This window comes from Lissotriton helveticus, chromosome 3_1, assembly GCF_964261635.1.
Source record: "Lissotriton helveticus chromosome 3_1, aLisHel1.1, whole genome shotgun sequence".
Classification (NCBI taxonomy): domain Eukaryota; kingdom Metazoa; phylum Chordata; class Amphibia; order Caudata; family Salamandridae; genus Lissotriton; species Lissotriton helveticus.
In genome coordinates this window covers 1,105,134,126-1,105,153,148 of record NC_136061.1, presented here as the reverse complement: position 1 = coordinate 1,105,153,148, position 19,023 = coordinate 1,105,134,126, and the positions used below count along the sequence as shown (strand labels likewise).

At 40.9% G+C, this 19,023-nt stretch overlaps 1 protein-coding gene across 4 annotated transcripts in view; it reads left to right on the top strand.

Moving 5' to 3' along the window:
• The window catches only part of PKP4 (plakophilin 4), a 771,376-nt gene that overhangs the window by 697,721 nt on the left and 54,632 nt on the right, over nucleotides 1-19,023 (top strand). For all 4 annotated transcript variants that reach the window (XM_078681704.1, XM_078681705.1, XM_078681703.1 and 1 more), the window contains 4 exons: nucleotides 1,209-1,326; nucleotides 5,014-5,202; nucleotides 14,015-14,188; nucleotides 15,564-15,714. In XM_078681704.1, coding sequence (XP_078537830.1) covers nucleotides 1,209-1,326; nucleotides 5,014-5,202; nucleotides 14,015-14,188; nucleotides 15,564-15,714 — 632 coding nt within the window. The remainder of the gene's footprint in view (nucleotides 1-1,208; nucleotides 1,327-5,013; nucleotides 5,203-14,014; nucleotides 14,189-15,563; nucleotides 15,715-19,023) is intronic.

Genomic DNA, 19,023 nt, shown 5'->3' with positions numbered 1-19,023 from the left:
CCACCCCTTTCCTCGCCTGCCCCTCTGCCTAGACATAAAACCTTGAATTTCATCAGTGAAACATCATTTTGTAACTGGTTATTTAATATTTTTTTTGACTGATATTTATTTGAAGACCATAATCCCAGGACTGTCCATGGGCAAATGTGAAAAATTTCTCAATGTTGCATAAGTTGAGTAGCAAAAAAGAAAGAGCAAAGCTCTTTCGCAGTGGTGGAAGCAGTACAGTGCTGCTCCTCATTTGTATCTGTTTATTTTTTTTTTAGTTTGTTTTTTCAAAGCAATAGGAATAAAGAGGTACAAGCAAAATGTCGTTCCCGCCCCCCACCCCGCATGATTTAAGAGGCACAACGTTTTTAAACATAAGCAGGCGCAAAAAATAAATAAACATCATATTTATCAGCTGCATGAATAAGCAGAAGAAAAAAGAGAAAGTGCAAATGGAATTACAAGGAGTACCCAAGGAGAAAGAAAAGAAAGAAGAGAAAAAAGAGCATGCATCAAACAGAGCCCTGCTGTTCTAGCCAAGAAGAGAGTTTCTCCGAGACCTCCAGGCCTTCTTTCCGGCTTTTACGCCCTTTTTTAGCATATACATTTTTTTCTAGATGGTAAGTAGCTACGAACCTAGCCAACCCATTTGATTCTGTTTGAATGCAGATTACCACATTTAAATTAATATTTTAGTGATTGTTTGGTTTTGCATTATTTTTTGAGTGCATACATGGCTAAACGTATTGGAGTGCTTTATAGGAAATACATAAAACGAGTTACATAGAAAAAAATAAGACTATCATAATACATAGGCGAAACAGTTGGCCGATCAGGAAAACTAGTTGCCCCTTCCTGCAACTCGCCCCCACCAAAATCACACATTGGAGGAGATAAGATGTTCGCCTCAATAGGATGTTCTGAGGGGTCGTCCACCAAGTATACAACCACTACATAAGTCTCCAGTACATCAGAGGTATTATTACTTGGTAACTTAGCTGAGGATAAGGGTTTTTTATTTTATAAAAGGGGGACTAGGGAGCATTTTTGGAATCACCCTCCAATTCAGATGACCTAAAAATGCATACTTTTAATTCTGAAAGTCCATTGGCAGTCTAGAAGGTAAAAAACGAGGGGATCTTGCATTGCTTATGAGGGGTTTTGTGTAATGTGTGTTTTCAGAGTTTACAAATGTAATTCCTTGCCATATGTTTGTTTAGGAACCTAAGCTCTGCAGGAGAAGAAGCTCGAAAACAGATGCGGACATGTGAAGGGCTGGTTGATTCCTTATTGTATGTGATTCATACATGTGTGAACACGTCAGACTTTGACAGCAAGGTGTGCATATGTTAAGTATTCCCGAGGTACCATATCTCATATTGCATGTTTTGGCGCGATTACAATTATGAATGATTCTAGAGTTTTCTATTAGTTATAGAAATGTTTACTTAATAAAATGGAACAATGATCACATTTGTTTTGACATGTGGCAGACCTAACAAGCAGGCTGAATAAATATTATTCTCCTTCTTTTTGCCTGCCACTCATACTTAAATTATTAGGTTTCACGAGCCAAGAATTTGTGGTTTATTGTCCTAGTACTCAGTTTCTGAATTTGCACATTTCACAATAGTTGGTGGACTGGAGTGTGCAGAGGGCCTAAAAAAAACGTTTGTAATTCTTCTATTTTCTGAGGTATCGCTCTTCTCCATCTTCTATTCCCCAGTTCTCTTGCAGCATTTTTGATTATTAATCAGAAGGAGAGGGATCCATCTTGCAGTACCACTTTTCCCTTAGCCGGAACCATTTCTTTCCCCGAACCTGCCGCCTCATTTTTAACTGTCAGATGTGAATTATTGGGCACTTCTTCTTATGCTGTCTGACTTTCACACACCTGCTGAAACTTACTACTAATCATGAAATAGTTGCTGCTTTTTACGCTTTATTACGTTTTTGTAGTGGAGTACTGTCTTTTACTTTATTTTACATATGTCCTTATTTGATTTACTTTTATTTACTGCTGATTATTGTGTCCTGGCTTTTCCAAAATTTTCTTCAGTCAGGTCAGTCATGGGTTCTTGCTTTGGTAAGCACTGTTTAAAAACAACTGCTAGCAAGTAGTCAAAACATGTATTTTTTTACACCAAGTCTATGGTGCTGATAAGTGTTGCATCTGTTCGACTTTTAAATGCAACACCCTTGAGTTGAGAGACTTGAACGTGTTGGTGTAGACTATAGCTAAAGTATTGGTGATTCCTGAGCATTGCACTACTCACTTTAAATGGAGACCTGTATTGATGGCTCTAGAAAGAACCTGCAGAAGAACAGATAACTGGGGTTTCACCGTTGGCAATTGATATTTCCTGGACTTCAAAAACATTTAGGCTTCTCTATTTAAACTGGTTTGCCCCGAAGAGGGCATATTCCTCTCCTTGATGACAACAGTGTCAGCCCAGCAGAAACTGGAGAATGCAGCTCGTACAAGGAAGTGTGCTACAGACAACGTATAGCTTTGAAATTTAGGCAGTTCGTCATTCGTGGTCATCTACTGCACAGGAGAGCTGAGGAGGAATTGTGGTAAAGAATATATAGGGAAGGACTTAAAATGGTTAATGTGACGTAAATAAGCGTTCTGTTCCCTAAAACGTATCCAAGTTAAGAGCTCATCTGTAATAGTCAATGCTTCCCAGCGATCTCATACAATGATATTCAAAACTTAATTGGTACTTGATTATTGTGATCACAATGTAATCTAAACAAGCATTTGCAATGCAATCGGTCTCGCCTTTGGAACCTTATATGTATTTAGCTATGCAGCACATTAGCCTGGGTGCTAAAACATCTACTGTTTTTTTACATGGAGGGAAAGTAGGCACCAAACTGCCTGACACACCAGGTATGGGAACAAATGGACAGAAATATTGCATTTCAGCTGGAAATGGTATAGTCCAAAGCTCTGTTTTTAATATAAAAGCAGGGCCTTCAGTGGTCATATCACTAAAAATGCAAGATTTGGAAAAAATATTATTATCTACGGGTGCTTGTGGGAGACAATTTCTACGGACTAGAATCTAGAGAATGCTAAAGATATTCTGGCCTTTTACTGAACTCTGCAGGTCGTTTTCTATCAAGAAAGTTAAATAGAGGCAGTTGCCTGAAAATTTTTAAAAAAGTCCCTCCGCAGAAAGCAATTCTGGTATTTTACTGACCTCTGCTGGTCGTTTTCTATCAAGACAGTTAAATAGAGGCAGTTGAACAGAAAAAAAGTCCCTAAGCGGAAGCAGACAAGTCCTAGGGCTGATCTCCAGAGTCCCCAAAGTACATACACATATAAGTATATACTAAAGTATATACTAAATTATATACAATAGGTCTTGAATGCACGACATAAAAATGAAGGCACATGCTTTGCTTCTTAACCATCCCCAGGGCCGTAATGAAGGCACATGTGTCCCTGATCCTCTTGGAGGGCCCCTAAGCCTTCAGGGGGATCCCATTCAGATCAAGTTCAATGAGTGTGTGAGGTATGGGAGATTCAGGGGCTCCTCATTATATTCTGCAGAGGAGCCCATCATTTTGCGTTCTGCCACTGACCCTGCCCAACTCCGAGATTCCTGAAAAGGGCAAGAATTCTTTCATGGCCTCCTGCAAAGAAGTCAAATGTAAATGCTAGGTTGGATCTAGTGTAAAATTGCTTATATAAATCAGCATAGCAACCAAATATCAAAGGCAGGGGAGAGCAGATTTACTACAAAATCTTGTTATTCTGTACTGCCGATTTCACTCCATTGTCTCTTTACTAAAGAAGACCGAATTGTACCCTAGCCTGACTTTTTAATGATCTCCAACACTGATCTAGTGATGTCATATCTTGGTCCATGTTGATTTTAAGTCATCTTGGTTGTTTGGCTTTTTTAGTGGTTCATTGGTTGGTTGTGGTTAGTTACTGCTTTGTGTGTGATGCAGCAGGTCTTGAATATGATGCAGGCTTGGAGCAGGAGACCATGTAGTTCTGTCAGTGTGGCAGAAATGTGGTTCAGTGAATTCAGAAAAATAATGATCTCTGAGGAGATGGTGGGAGCAATTTTTTGGAACATTTACTTGACGATGTTGTTGCCATTATATAAGGATGGGTTGACAACATTAATGATCTTGCATTACTCCAATGACTCCGTCTCACTGATGGTCTGGGATCACATTAGCTTGTTTTTAATCCCAAGGCTGCAAAGGTATATGGCCTGTAGCATCTAGAGGTGACTTATAATGTGTATCGGATCTCTGTAGGGCCAGACATGGAACCAAAAGCATCCCTGGCAATAATTTCAAACCAGTCCCTCTCACTTCCTCCTCTCTCGTCTCTCCTTTTGTATTTCCTGGCTTTCAATTCTCTACCCCAAAGCACTTGCTGTGCCTACTGTCATTACCTTGGGCAAAATGGAGAAAGAAGCAGAGGCACCAGCCAGCGACCCTCTGCCTTCACAAACCAGTCTCCAGTGAATACAACACACCAGCGAAATGCCCGAAGGAGTAAATGGGTAGACCAACACTAAATGTCTAGTGGAGGGATATAGGCACTCTTGTGGGACCTGCGAGCATGCTTTACTGCCAGCTCAGCCTGGGCACTGGAAGTGCTTCTGACTGCCTTTCCAGATTCATTTTATAGGAAAATAGGCTGCATTGTGTTAGAGTCTGGCTTTAGTCATGCTTTATTTGGTTCCCCCAAATTTGTAAAGATGTAGAGCTTATTAACTATAGCTACTGGGGTGATTATGATTACTCTTGAGTATCTCACCTGTTTCTTCCAAGAAGCATTCTTATGTTTTCAGAACTTGGTGTTTAATGTCTGGTCCTATTTTAAATTTGCATGTCCACATTTGAACTGTCCAATTGCTTCATAAAAAAAGTATCTATTTCTGCTAATTTGATTACCAGATTCATTGACATGGTTTTTAAGTCTGTTCATTACTAATAAAAATGTGTTCCTCATTTTGCATTCGAGATGTAAATTATTGATTTTTTTTCCAGACTGTGGAGAATTGTGTTTGTACCCTGCGGAATTTATCCTACCGTTTAGAATTGGAAGTGCCACAGGCAAGGCTCCTAGGGGTAAATGAAATTGATGATTTCTGCAAAGACTCTCCAAGCAAAGACTCAGATTCTAGCTGTTGGGGGAAAAAAAAGAAAAAGAAGAAAAAGCCGCCACAAGATGATCAGGTTGGCACAATTATTTAATGTTAACTTTAACAGGTCATGGACTGCTGTGTCATGTAGAATTGGATGTATTCATTGCCCGGGAGTGGCAAGTAATTACAAAAGTGCATTGTAGACGAGAATTAGAAACCTGATGCACCTGCTTTAAATGCCTCTAAATATTATAAAACACAATTACCTTTCACAGATTACTTAGCAGACCTCTGTTTTCACGTCTACTATGTATTGTAATAATCATCCAGATTCTTACTGCTTGACCTCAGGACATTCATCGCTCTTCGGGATCTCTTTGATCTTTCTGTTACTCATTAGGACACTCACCAAGCCAACCCTGCAAGCATATGCTATCTTGGCCTATGTTTGTCCATCACTCTCGAAACACCAATGGAACTGAGGTTGTAGACTAGTATACACACTTGGCCGGAACGTGTATCCTACTTTGCTTCGGGTATTCTCTTTTATAACTTTAGAGGTACATTATCTTTTACCAGGTATGTGTTTTTTCCTAGACTTACTAAACAGCATAGTTCTAGAGCAGATAAACAATGAAAGTATGGGCTAAATGTATTTTTTTCAGGGTCACACAATAGCCTCCCCATTAATGTCATTGAACATAGTCATAAGCCCTCTTTTGTTATGAAATGTGCTCCACGGGAACTTTGTCAGGGTGTAGTTTAGCTTTGGTTATATAATGCAAAATGTTCACTTGTAGTGTGTAGCCCTTGATTTATTGTCAGGATTAGTAGACCCCTAAAAGAATATTTGTGATTGTGGTGTCTGCCAAGGATGCCTTATGTCTCCAATTCTCTTTCTTTTAAATATAAACGACCTAGAGTCCTCTGTTATCAGCAGCTGTAGCTGCCTACTCAGAATCAAGGCCTCCCCTTTGCCTCCGCTTCTTTAAGCCAATGATGTTGTGCTGCTTGCCCACATGCCAAATGGGATCCGGGCCCTTGTTGACAACTTTGTATCCTTCATGGATAAATTGGACCCGTCCACCAACATTTCCAAGTCACATTATATGGTGTGCAGCCCTCAGCACAGTAAGGTAAGACCAATTAACTAATATTACCACGGTCAGTAAATTCCCCTATCTGGGTGTGAACTTTGATTCTACCAACAATGTTGTGCCCTGAGTTTCTGAAAGATGCTCACAATTTAACAGCACAGTGGGGGCTCTATTTAATATATCTACAAGAGTAGGCAGTAAAGCCATTGGCCCCGTACTGGAAATTTACAAATTAAATGTTTACCCGTTCTCACTTATGAGGCGGAAATTTGAGGATATGGGGATTGCAGCAGCATCCTGAGGGTAGAAAACCACTTTTGTAGGCGGTTACTTGGTCTTGGTCCGGGCAATTCATACACAATGAACTAGGTTTGTCCCATGTTTCAGTTCTGGTGGGGCTTGCCCCTCTTTTCTTATGGATATCAATCTGGACCAACCCGAAGGCCTTCCTTAATCACAATATCATTGAGAATTGCCTGTTATGTGATCATGGCTGAATTATTTACAAAAAACCTTGAAAGCCATTGGTAGATGAGACCTGTTTTTTTAAACGGGAATCCATATTAAAGAGGAAAACTGCAAACGTTAAAGACCTGTTTCTAACAAAGGCAGTACGTAATAGGAAAAACATGGAGATTGAGTCCTAATATGAGAGAACTGATGGATTTACAATTGACACCTGGGGTAGAGTAATATTTGTTATGCATTAACAAGGGAGAGAGTCATACTGACGAAGTTCCATCTAGGCACCATTAGATGTCACTTGTGCTCCCCCCCCCAAATATGTCAATTTGACCCCAAGAATATCATGCTCTGCCCCTGCGATGAACTCTCTCCCCAAACCCTAGCACATTTCATGTTCTTCTGTATATTTTATGAGGCACAGAGGAAATCCTTATTACCAATACGCAAAAACGTTGGCTTCTCTCAGTATAGTACAGCTTTATATTTCTTAAGGATGCTCCAGAATCCTTATGTGACCCACTCGGTGGTCACCTTTCTGAAACATGCACTTTACTGGCGCTATTCTATTTCATTTTAGGTCCTGTTAAGCTGTTTAGACTGTTTTTACAATTGTTAATGCACTATTATGTGGTTTTTGTTCACCTTTTTTACTGTCTGTGTAAATTATTTTTTGTGGTTTTAGTTAAATTTAATGATAAATGTACCTGGTGTTTTTAAAATTTGTCTTCTGCACTTTTATGATTACATCGCATAATCAAAAAAAAAGGAATTCTGATTGATATTTGTGATTGTGATCAAACCCTGTACCATGTAGTGGTTGAAACAGCTTGACATTTAGTCTTTGGAGAGATGTAACATGTGATCTATAGCATAATTGCACATAAAGCGGATTACAAGACTTTGACAAAATAGGGCAGGACTAAAGCAAATGTATCTGCTTTGGCTTAACGTCCTGTTAGAGACATTTAAGTGTCTCAAAGTAAGTGTTGTCATCCTACAGTGGATTAAAGGTTATGGAAGACATGGGATGCAGCAAAACAGGATCCTAATGAGGAATTGCCTGAGAATCTAATTCGCTCTGATACCCCCTGTGTTTCCTCCCCTTGGTGATATGCCATAAACGACTTATGTGGGGCAATTATGAAGGTAGTTCAAATACACACTAATAAGATAGAACACTGGCATCCTACACCATGGCAACTGTCACTAAATTAGGGAGGTTGAATAAACTGGGCTAAATGTGAGGTCTTAAAATTAGAAGATTACTGTACGTGTGCCTCTCTGTTAGACACATTGTCAGTTACCAGAGATGACCTCTTGCATTTCTCACTTAAAGCAAGAAGTAGTAGGTAGCAGAGAACACACAAAGCAGGCTCAGATGAAATAAATACACAACACTAAGACCCTGAAGATGGTGCACAAGGGGACGCTCCAGTTCAAGAGACTTAAAAGCCACGGCGAGCTCACGGCAGAGGGATAACTTGGCGACACCCCAAGCAATGCATCGTTATTTCTTCAAATCTCCTACATTTATCTCCTGACCAAACTGCTAAACACCTCCAGTTGCCTATATTAAGAAAGGGAAAAAATAACAAGCTAAATAAAAAGGCATCCTTTTGTAATATGGTATGAGAGAACCACCCTGTCAAAATATTTTTTCACATTTGCCACATTTAAGAAAGAGAGCCATTGCAAACCAGGAAAACAAACAACCTGAGGAGCATAATTAACATAAACTGGTATGGAGGTGGGAATTGACTCCATGAAGATTGGTTCTATGGAAGATGTGCCCTTGCAGGTAATACAAGAGACAACACATGTCAGTCCCGATACTTACATCGTAGCCTTCAAAAGAAGAACTGCAAAAAAGAAACCAGTAATGAAAGTGCTCAGCTAGACCAGAATTGTGGTGGAATGCCTTGGCACCTCACCCCTACCAGGGCCTATAACAAAACTAAGCCATCTGACATCAGTTCATGACAAAGATGGTCCTGTTATGGAAATTAACTGACCACTGGGAGTCTGTAGTTGGCAGTCGGTAGACACCCTGTCCAGCACACACACCCCACACACACTCCACCCCTAAAAGCACTCCACACCAGTTAAAACTAAATACCCAATATTTATCTGACCAAAACTATAAAAATCACACATGAACAAGTTAAGATATGAATTTTGCAAGAATAGACTTAATAATACAGTTCCTTGAAGTTTATAGCACCAACCGGGGCTATCGCTTCGTTGTGAACAACACAAATCCTACAGATCAGTGATGTGGCACTGGACAGAACCACAAAACAGTACCTTACGATGAAATCTGAAGATGGGACTTTGCCGGCATATGCCAGTATCGGTTTCGAAAGCCATGCAGAAGTCGTTGAGGCCTTAAAGTCACACAGCTGGGGCTCGAACTCCGCGATGTCAAGGACAGGAGCCATGTCGTCAGCGGGGCCAGGGCTGCACTGGCGCAGTCGATGCAGCAGGCTCTTTACAGGCAGTGACCACGGCTTCAGTGCAGGCAGCAGCGCAGCATAGCGTCCGTCCGGGCAGCGGCACAGCATCCGTGCAGTCAGTGGAGCTGCATCAGTGCGAGGGGCTATCGTCAGCAGACCTGGGGTGCTATGTGAGACAGGGGGATGCGTCATGCAGTTCACAAGAGGTGTCCTCAACCGCATTGCAGGCAGCTGTGTCGGAGACTAGGTCGGAGTCGATGGCACGGTCATCTGTACACCAGGGGCTGCAATGCATTGAGGCGATGTGTTGTGCTCTTCATGAGTGGTGCTCTCTGCTTCGGTGCAGACAGCAGTGTTGATGCCCGAGTCTGGGGCTGCGATGTTGTTACGGTGGATACATCGTGCTCCTCATGAGCGGTCACCATGGCTTTGGTGCAGGCAGTGGCGTCTGGGACAGCATCGTGTTTGATTTTCTGGAGTTTACTTTACAACCACTCAGTTCCTAGGGCCCAGGACTAGTTTTGGCACCCTTTGGTAATACAGGACTCGCAGCAGAAGAGTGCCAATGCTGGTAACAAGATGTTGATGAAGTATTTGATATCCCTGAGACTTCCAACAGGAGGCAAGCTCAATTCAAGCCCTTGGAGAAACTTAGAAAGCAGGATGTAGAAAGCAAAGTCCAGTTCTTTCACTGCCCAAGACAGAAGCAGCCAGCAGCAGGCCAATGCAAAGTAAACAGCAAAGCGGTAGTCCCTCCTGATAGCAACACAGCGCTTCTCTGGTCAGAATGTCTTCAGTACAGAAGTGTTCTGAAGTTATGGGGTGACATCTCCAGTACTTATACCAGATTTTGCCTTTGAAGAAGGCAAACTTTAAAGTGAAGTCTTTGCAGTGCACAAGACCTTGCCTTTCCCTGACCTGGCTCCAGACACACTACAGGGGGATGGAAACCGCTTTGTTTGAGGACAGGCACAGCCCTATTCAGGTGTCAGTGACAACTCCTTCCACCACTCTAACTCAGGAAGGCCCCTAAGCTTGGTACACCTCGGCTCCCTTTGTGTGACTGTCGAGAGTGAATGCACTAGAGCCCAACTGTCATCCTAATCCAGAGGTAGATTCTACAGACAGGCTAAAAAGTGTCATTTTCAAACACACAATTTAAAATCTAACTTCACCAAAAGATTTATTTTTAAATTGTGAATTTAAAGACCTCAAACTCCAAATCTCTATCTGCTTCTAATTGGCAATTACAATTAAAATATATTTCAAGGCAATCCCCATGTTACCCTGTGGGAGAGATAGTCCTTGCAATACTGAGAAACAAACTTAACAGTGTTTCACTATTAGCACATGTAAAACACTACAGCATATGTCCTACCTTTCAAATACACTGCACCTTGCCCAGTGGGCTGCCTTGAGCCTACATTGGGGGTGGCTTACAAGTATTAAAAGGGAAGGATTGGGCCTACCAAGTGGATGCACTTGCCAAGTCAAAATGGCAGTTTAAACCTGCACACACAGGCACTGCAGTGGCAGGTCAGGGACAAGTATGCAGGGCTACTCATGTGGGTGGCACAGTCAGCTCTGTAGGCCCACTTCATAGCATTTGATGTACATTCCTTAGGCACATCTGGTGCCCTTTACTATGGGCTTACTAGTAAATCAAATCAGCCAATCCCGGATAAATCAATAACCAATACTTTTTAGACAGAGAGCATATACACTTTAGCACTGGTTACGAGAATCCTAAAGCCAACAAAAACAGTTCAGAAAAAATAGGAGGAAGAAGGCAAGAGGTTTGGGGATAACCCTGTAAAAAAGGCTGGTCCAACCACCACAAATAGATCAAGGGTGCATTTTACATCAAACATTCAGAAATCTATAATGTTGAAGACCCTCTGTATCTCCTGTATGGAGGCACATTTTGAAGACCTCTGACAATGTCTTTGGTCATTTATAAGATGATTCATTAGGTGAAAACCCAGTACTATGTTTTTTCAGTAGCGTATAAATCATGGAGAAGGGGCAATACTTTAAAAAGCTATTTACAGCAATCCCAGACTCCCAACGTCCAAAGATATTGTTTCAGTTGCTTTTAAAACCCCAACATTCAGATAACCAAACAAATGAACTGAATTCACATTTTCAAATAAAGAGCATGGGAAGCTTATTTGGGAAAATAAACAGCAGTTCCAGAACTGGAGAATAAGAATCATGTTTCTTTTTTTTTCTTCTTTTTTTTCTTCTTTTTTTTTTGTGTAACTTATTGAATCATGTTTCCAACGCTAGACTGATATCCCCATGTAATTGAAATAAACCCTAAAACTAAACCATCACAATGCCTGACCTCCCTCAACAATAGTTCATGTTTAAATGGCGTGAGAGCTCTAGAAAGACAGGCATAACATGAATGAAACAAAACTTGCAATACAGTGCAGTATGGCATATCAAAAAAAGAATGTAAAGTTAGCAGTACAAAGCAGTGCCCTGTGGGGTGATTTGGATATGGTTATCCTATGTAATAATATAAATAAATGATAACAGTTATACTTAAGCGCACTGCATGTAAAGGTCCGCGTAATGTCCCAAATTGTGAGATAGGTGCTCAGGATGAAGGCGATCGGTTACCACGATTCCACATATAAACCACCAAGGTAGTTCAATCACTATACACTTTTCTTCCGAGCACACAAAGTTAACTTTGTGTGCTCGGAAGAAAAGTGTATCCTATGTAATAAATCGCTGCTCCTAAAATTCATCAATTTGTTCATGGAACATTAAATTAAATTCAAACAAATCCAAGGGCGCATAGCATCTTATGATATAACTTGCTTTCAAGACACTTCATCAAATAGCATCTACCTCCTTGGCGGGCGTTTGTGTATCTTACAAACCAGCACTAAAATATGGAAGCCCTGATCATGCTTCAGTGGGGTTATCAGTTTTTGTGCGCATTGGCATCTTGTATAGCACTCTAATGCTGGAGTTAGCCTAACATTGGCATGTTTGTTAAATTAGTTTCCCCAAAATATTGACCAGATAACTGAAAGGTTCATTACTTGTAACCTGTATTTCAAACCACAATTACTGTAAAAAAAAATGCATACATAAATTATGCACGTTTCCTTAATGTGCTATGGGGGCTGAGCACACGGATAGCAAATGGAGTTGAACAAGTGATTTTAATTTGAATGTGTACATCAGTGATGTAAAAGCCGATAGGTACATGGAACACAACAGTTACTAGAATATTCCCCACCATCATATTGGCTGGGCATTCTATAGTATGGGAAGTATACTGTGCTTTCGGGCAAGACCCCTCGTGGGCTGCAGAGAGCTTTAAGTGCTTTGTGCAGTTGCTGCCAGGCATTAAACTAAGCCTTCACAAAACTACAACTAAAATAGTTGTCCTTGGCGGAAGGATAATTAGAAAGGCTAGTGGCACTTAAAAGGCATGCTGTTACATCAAGCAAATTTCTATAAATACTTAGGAGTATGGTTGGAAGAGCGAGGAGGCACTATACAACACTGAAGTTTACTGCATTACCTTTAAACGTCCCTTTTTCTCATTTGTGTAATAATCTCACAGGCCTTTCTCTTTAACCACTACTGCATGTATTTGTCAGTATGTTTATGACTACTCTTACATACGGCTCAATAGCCTTCTATAAGAAATTTGTCAAATGGATGGATTTAGCCCTGTGCCGAATACAGTCTCCTGCTTAGTCTTCCTGATTGCACTCCTCAAGGGAAATATTTCAGCCTTTGAGACACTTTCTTACTCTACAAGCCGCATTTGTAGCTTCATGTGCAAAACTCAGCTCAACCCCACCAACATTAGAGGAACTACTATTGAAAGTAGTTTCAAAGGGGGACTTCCCGGAGTTCATATTTATCTGCATTAAAAACTCTGCAGTTTGAAGCTATTTGGAATAAATCACTGCCAATTCCTCAAACACTAAACCCTTCGATAAAACTCGGTGGGCTTTTATGTAAGGCTGTTCACAAAAAGAGGACAAAGTTCCTATACCAGGGTGCAAAAGTCACCCACGTATCTGAGTGCAAATAGTCACCCATACATTAAAAACAGGGAAGAATGGGGAAAGGTAATCCAAGGTAAAAAATACCCAGATGGGAGAGGGAAAGACATACTACATCCTCTGCTGCAGATTTAGGTTTGGTTACTTTCTCTCAGGGATTTTCAATACAGTAGCCTAAATGGGGAATCAGATGCCACCTGTTATCTGTGTGTCCTGGAAGAGGAGTCATTGGTCCACTTTCTTTATGTGAACATTTTAATTAAGAGAAGGGACAACTGTTAAGACCAATGTTTTTATGCCTAAAAATATGAAGATATCAAGAGCAGTAATTAATTTTTTCTGGGATCAGACCCCCAAATTGACTGGACGATTTGTTTTACTTCATGTAGGTTGGTTTTAGAAAAAAAGCAGACATAAACAATTTTGTTTTTACTTATGCAAAATTGATGCAACAGGAAAAGGATGCATAGAAATGAAGCAATTGTTTTCGAGGTCTAATGTTGTTGTTTTTTATTATTCATTTTCTTTAGTAGTGTATTTAGAATCTGGTGTTTTGTTATTGGAAAGTATATTAAACATCTTTGATGAAAGGTAATCTTGAATGTCATAGTCCTATCTTAAGCAGGTGCACTTTGTTTGATATCCCAGTGTAGGAGGTCTGAGCATGCAACCCTAAGATACCTTTTGCGATTTCAGAGCTGCCATGTTTGCTTTCTTCCTCTCCTGGTATTGTGATTTTGCATGAAGTTGATAAATTGTAATCCACCCATGGAGAACGAGTAATTAAAGCAAGAGAATGATTATTTTAAATTGTTCTATGAACTAATCTGATTCATATATTTTCCTAGTGGGATGGTGTTGGTCCTATACCAGGATTTTCCAAGTCTCCCAAAGGTGTTGAAATGCTGTGGCATCCATCAGTGGTAAAACCATATCTGACACTTCTTGCAGAGAGCTCGAACCCAGCTACACTTGAAGGATCTGCTGGATCACTCCAGAATCTCTCAGCTGGAAACTGGAAGGTACTAAACTCCTATTTATTTATCTGTGGTGGAAAAACATCTGAAAATAGTTCAATTTATTCAGAAGGTCTTGTCTTTGGCCATTTTATTGATACATTAAAGACATTTACCAGCATAGCAAGATGTATGTTTTGCTCCACTACTATATAGGTTCCTCCTTCATGTTCACATTCAAAGCAATGTTATATTTTTAGGACAGGTTCCTCCTTCATGTTCACATTCAAAGTAATGTTATGTTTTTAGGACAGGCTGAATCAGTTAAACCATTGGTAGCCTTTTGTAACTATTTGTGGTTCCCTTACTTTTTTGCATACACACCTGCTCTTCAGTCACAAACTATTTGTTGCTCTTCGTTAGTCTCTCTTTTAGGTTTGATAAACTGTGCCGAATAAGCCTTTCTTTGCGACCCTCAAGGCATATCAACTCTTTCTGCTTTATTCTACTCGGGTGAATCAGTGGTCAAAAGCAAAGGTCCAGTTTCACAAATTTTTTCCCCTTCTGTACAAAATGGAGAAACACATTCTTCATTTGGGTTTATTCAGAAATAAAACATGCAAATATTGGTCCACAAATTGCTTTGTGCATAAACAAATGTAGCCATAGTGCAACATGCGCGTTCAGGAACGGACCAGGGACTTGAGAAGATATTCGACATGTACCTTTACATGTTGCTCATCCCCAGAGAATGTGTCAAGATCTGGATCTTGAACACATCCCTTTCCCCTGCGAAGTCTGTCTTGGTGCAAGACTGCCGGAGACTAATATGAAATGCTGACAAGGAACTGTCCGCATTTCAAGGCCAAGTGATACAGCCCTGAAGTAACTCATGGTTATTGAGTTAGAGTTCCATTTCCTTCCATAGCCTAAGCATTGAATTGTAATTTAATGTTAGTAACAGGAACTGATCTTTAATAGAGCTTACTTGTGAGTGTTGCTTCAGTGGGTGGACTGGGTGAAGGGATGGTAGCTGCAGAGTGAGTCACCTTACCCACTTTGCTGTTGAAAGACTGTGTTTAGGACAGCAATAATTTTATATGCCAATTGTTCTGATAGACAGTTTGCCTGAGAATGTTCTTGAGGTGCCCCTGCACTTGGATTGTGATTGTTCAATACTAGTTTACAATAGCATTTTTCTATGCTGAGAATGTGCCCCCTTAGTTTATGTATCCATGCCAAATGGGGCTTATATTTTACAGTGTTCCTGTTTGTTTTCCATTTGTTTTGTCTTACTTTTATATTCTTTGTGCACATCATCTTTTGAGCCAGGAACTGCTAGAGCCTCAAAATGTTGACTGTTTCACGCTCTTGTGTCTTAATATATTTAATTTTTCAAAATATTTTTTACCTACTGTCTGAACAATGTCTGCGTTCATAGTTTGCAGCCTACATACGTGCTGCTGTCAGAAAGGAAAAGGGACTTCCAATCCTCGTTGAACTTCTCAGAATGGACAACGATAGGGTGGTGTCTTCGGTTGCAACTGCGCTAAGGAATATGGCATTGGATGTTCGGAACAAGGAACTCATTGGTATGTAAAGCTGGTGTAAGCCTACAAATCAAATCAATTGAGTCTTTACAATGGTATTATGTCTGCGTAGGTAGTTAGGTAATTCATCAGCCTAAAATAAGTTTAGAGACTCTGCACATCCACTTTTCTAATTTTGATAAAATCATAAACCCATTTGTTGCATTGTAGGGAAGTAATATTTCTAGCCCAACCAACTTGTATGAAATGAAACTAGTTCAGGCCCTTAGCTACAGCTCCTGAGAGAGACTCCTGTTTTTTTTTTGTTTGTAGCAGGACAGAAGGGGTATCAGACCTCGCTGGCACATTCATATTCTGAAAGCAGTAATCATTATTGGTGAACTTAATCCAAGTCAATAGTGGGCCATGTCCATTCTCCGTCTTACATACTTTTACCTGTGGCTCATGCCCATAAGTTTAATGGTGACCAATAATTAAGCTATATTATCCGGGGAGAGGGTGCGGGGGGCATGCACAACTAGTTAATGGCTAGTTCTGACCTCCGCCATATCATAAAATACCTAGGAGTGTCATCCTGCTTGGTTAACATGTTTAAAGTTAATCCGATCTTTGGAGTTTGGTCTACAATTCATGTTATTATTTGTAAGGTGACATGAAAATTCGAAAGTGCTTTATTGGTGGAGAGGTACTTGAAGCATGTCTATTACATTGATTTTATTGCGTTCCTCCGTGTTTTTGTCTCGTTGAGTTTTTTTTTATTTAAAATACTTTGACGTGAATCTCTTTCAGGTCACAACAAATGTTAACAAGACTTTGCTTGCAATTTAATTAAGTATTTGTGCCACAGTCATTTTGTAATGATGATTCATTTTAGCTTAATTTTAATATGTGAAAGATGCTGATCCCCTGGTGAGATGAATGCGCAATCTTTATGACCGTTATCCCTCTGTATTTTGTTAATGGAACAAAATGCTAAAATATGGATTAATTTTCTGTTTAATCGTAAATATCTTCCTCTTCCGTCCCAGAAAGTAGTTGATTCAAATGCTGTGTTACATGGCAGCAGCAGCAGTGTGTCAGTTGATTCCATCGTATTATATTGTAGGTTCTCCACAGATTTCCAGTGAGTAACTAGAATACCAGCGTTCCGTGTTCGTGACAAATGTAAAGCACCTTGAAAGCCTGCCTTATCTCTGTAGGGGTCTAGAGAGAGCCTGGAGGCTTACTTGTGATGAAGACACCAAGTACAAATATAAAAGGGTATTGAAAAATTACCATGGGCACCGTAGAGCCATTTGAGCCACCTTCTCAAATCAAATTACCTCAGCCCAAAATTGTCCCAAAACGCTTTTTAGGGTAGTGCAAGAACTTTTAGACCCTAATAATATTGCACCTTCCCCAATTTTGTTCCAGTGTCAGTACAAAGTATTGGGGCTTTTCTTTGTTAAAAAGATGCAGATCATTCAACTTTTGCTAAAGGTGGGCGGAAAGGACTTGTCTCCGTCTTGCATTAATATTCCGCCCCCTATTTCTGAGACCCCCTGCACCCCAACTATAACTCCCGCCCATTCGCTTAACACCTCAGTTACCACTCTTGTTTACCAGAAACGTAACTCATGGGACTTGATGGACCTACCGCTTTTCATGTTGTTGCCACAATGTATAAGATCGGGCTCCCCTGCAGATCCTCTTCCCCCCCCCACCTAAGCTCAATACCCTGGATCCTGACATTCTGCGGCTTCTGGTGGGTCTCCTCAATTCCTCTTTACAGGCAAGGTACATTCCTCAACCATGGAAGCATGTCATGGTTATGCCCCTCCTGAAGAAACCTAATCTGGACCCCTCTAATTGGTCCAATTCCAGACCGAGCTCTGTGCTCCCCATTCGAGCCAAAATTATGGAAAAGCATGTGAACAGACAACTCGCTGCTTTTGTGGAGTCCCAAAACTTGCTACATCACTCCAAGTCAGGGTTCAGAGTGGGTCACAGTTTTGAATCCGCCCTTCTAGAAGTCACAGAATATCTTAGGCAACTCCAGAATGAAGGCAAGACTGCAGCGCTGATCTTACTGTACATCAGAGCTACGTTTGATGCTGTGTCACACGCCACACTGTTGGAGAGACTGGCTGTCCTAGGTGTCTAAGGTACAGCCTTATCCTGGAAAGGTCGAACTTTCCAGGTCACTTCAGCCAGTGTCTCCTCCACATGACATGACCTTACCTTAGGGGCTCCCCAATCTTCAGCCTTTAGTCCGGCTTTATTCATATCTATGTACACCTTCTGGAGGACCTGATTGAAAGCTTCAGCCTGACCTTATTTTCCTACACGGATGATACACAAATCATCTTCTCTTTGTCATCTGCTCAGGACCTCAACTCTGAGGCCCTAAATTCCTTCCTGAGTCTGTTTGCCTTGTGGATGAATATGAACTCAGCAGAGAAAAGACTGAGGTACTGGTGCTAGACAAGATCCCGTCCCAATGGGGCCCACAGCTGTGGTCTGAAAAAAAGCTGGGCCTTCTCACTGTTCTGGCCTATAAGTTGAAGAACCGTTGCATCCTGCTGAACGAAAATTTGTCTATAAAGCGGCAGGTTGCGAAAGTGGCTGCTACCTGTCCTGTAATGGGACCGGAAAATCGAATAGATACTTCCATTCTCAGCCCAATGGACAAATATCCAGGCACTCATCCTATCTAGATTGGACTATGGTAATGCCCAGTATTTGGGAGCTGATAAAGCCTCCATGAGAAGGCGTAAAGTGGGTCAAAACCTGCATCCAGGCTCCCGAAAAATGCATCAGCCTCATCTCTTCTTCAGGAGTTGCACTGGCTTAAGGTGGAGAAATGGATTCAATTTACTGCCCTATGCTTCGTGCACAGAGCAAGTTCAGGAGCTGGCTCCCGAGATCTCCATGGAATGGCGAGACCGCATCAGCCGGCTCGCTCCCTACGATCCAGCGATCTTTCCTTATTCACCGTTCCAGGTGTCAAATGGACTCACATGGCAGACCGGCCCTTTAATTACCAGGGCCCTAAGCTTTGGAATGCCTTTCCGCTATCCTTGAGAATCTGTTCTTCACTGACCACTCTTCGGAAACAGCTGAAGACAAGACTTTGATGTTTTGAGTTCATATGCTCTAACTTCACCTTCCCCTATCTCTAAGCACCGGTAAACCCTGTGTGGTTAGCTTAGCGTTATATACGCTTTAATAATAAAGCTTAATACAAGCTGTTGAATTTAAAGCACTTCCTATGCATTCCAAAATCAGCAATATAACGAGTTTAATATACTGTTTATTGATAAGGTAGATTTTAAACCACCTGTTTCAAATACATATTTGACCAAGTGTGGG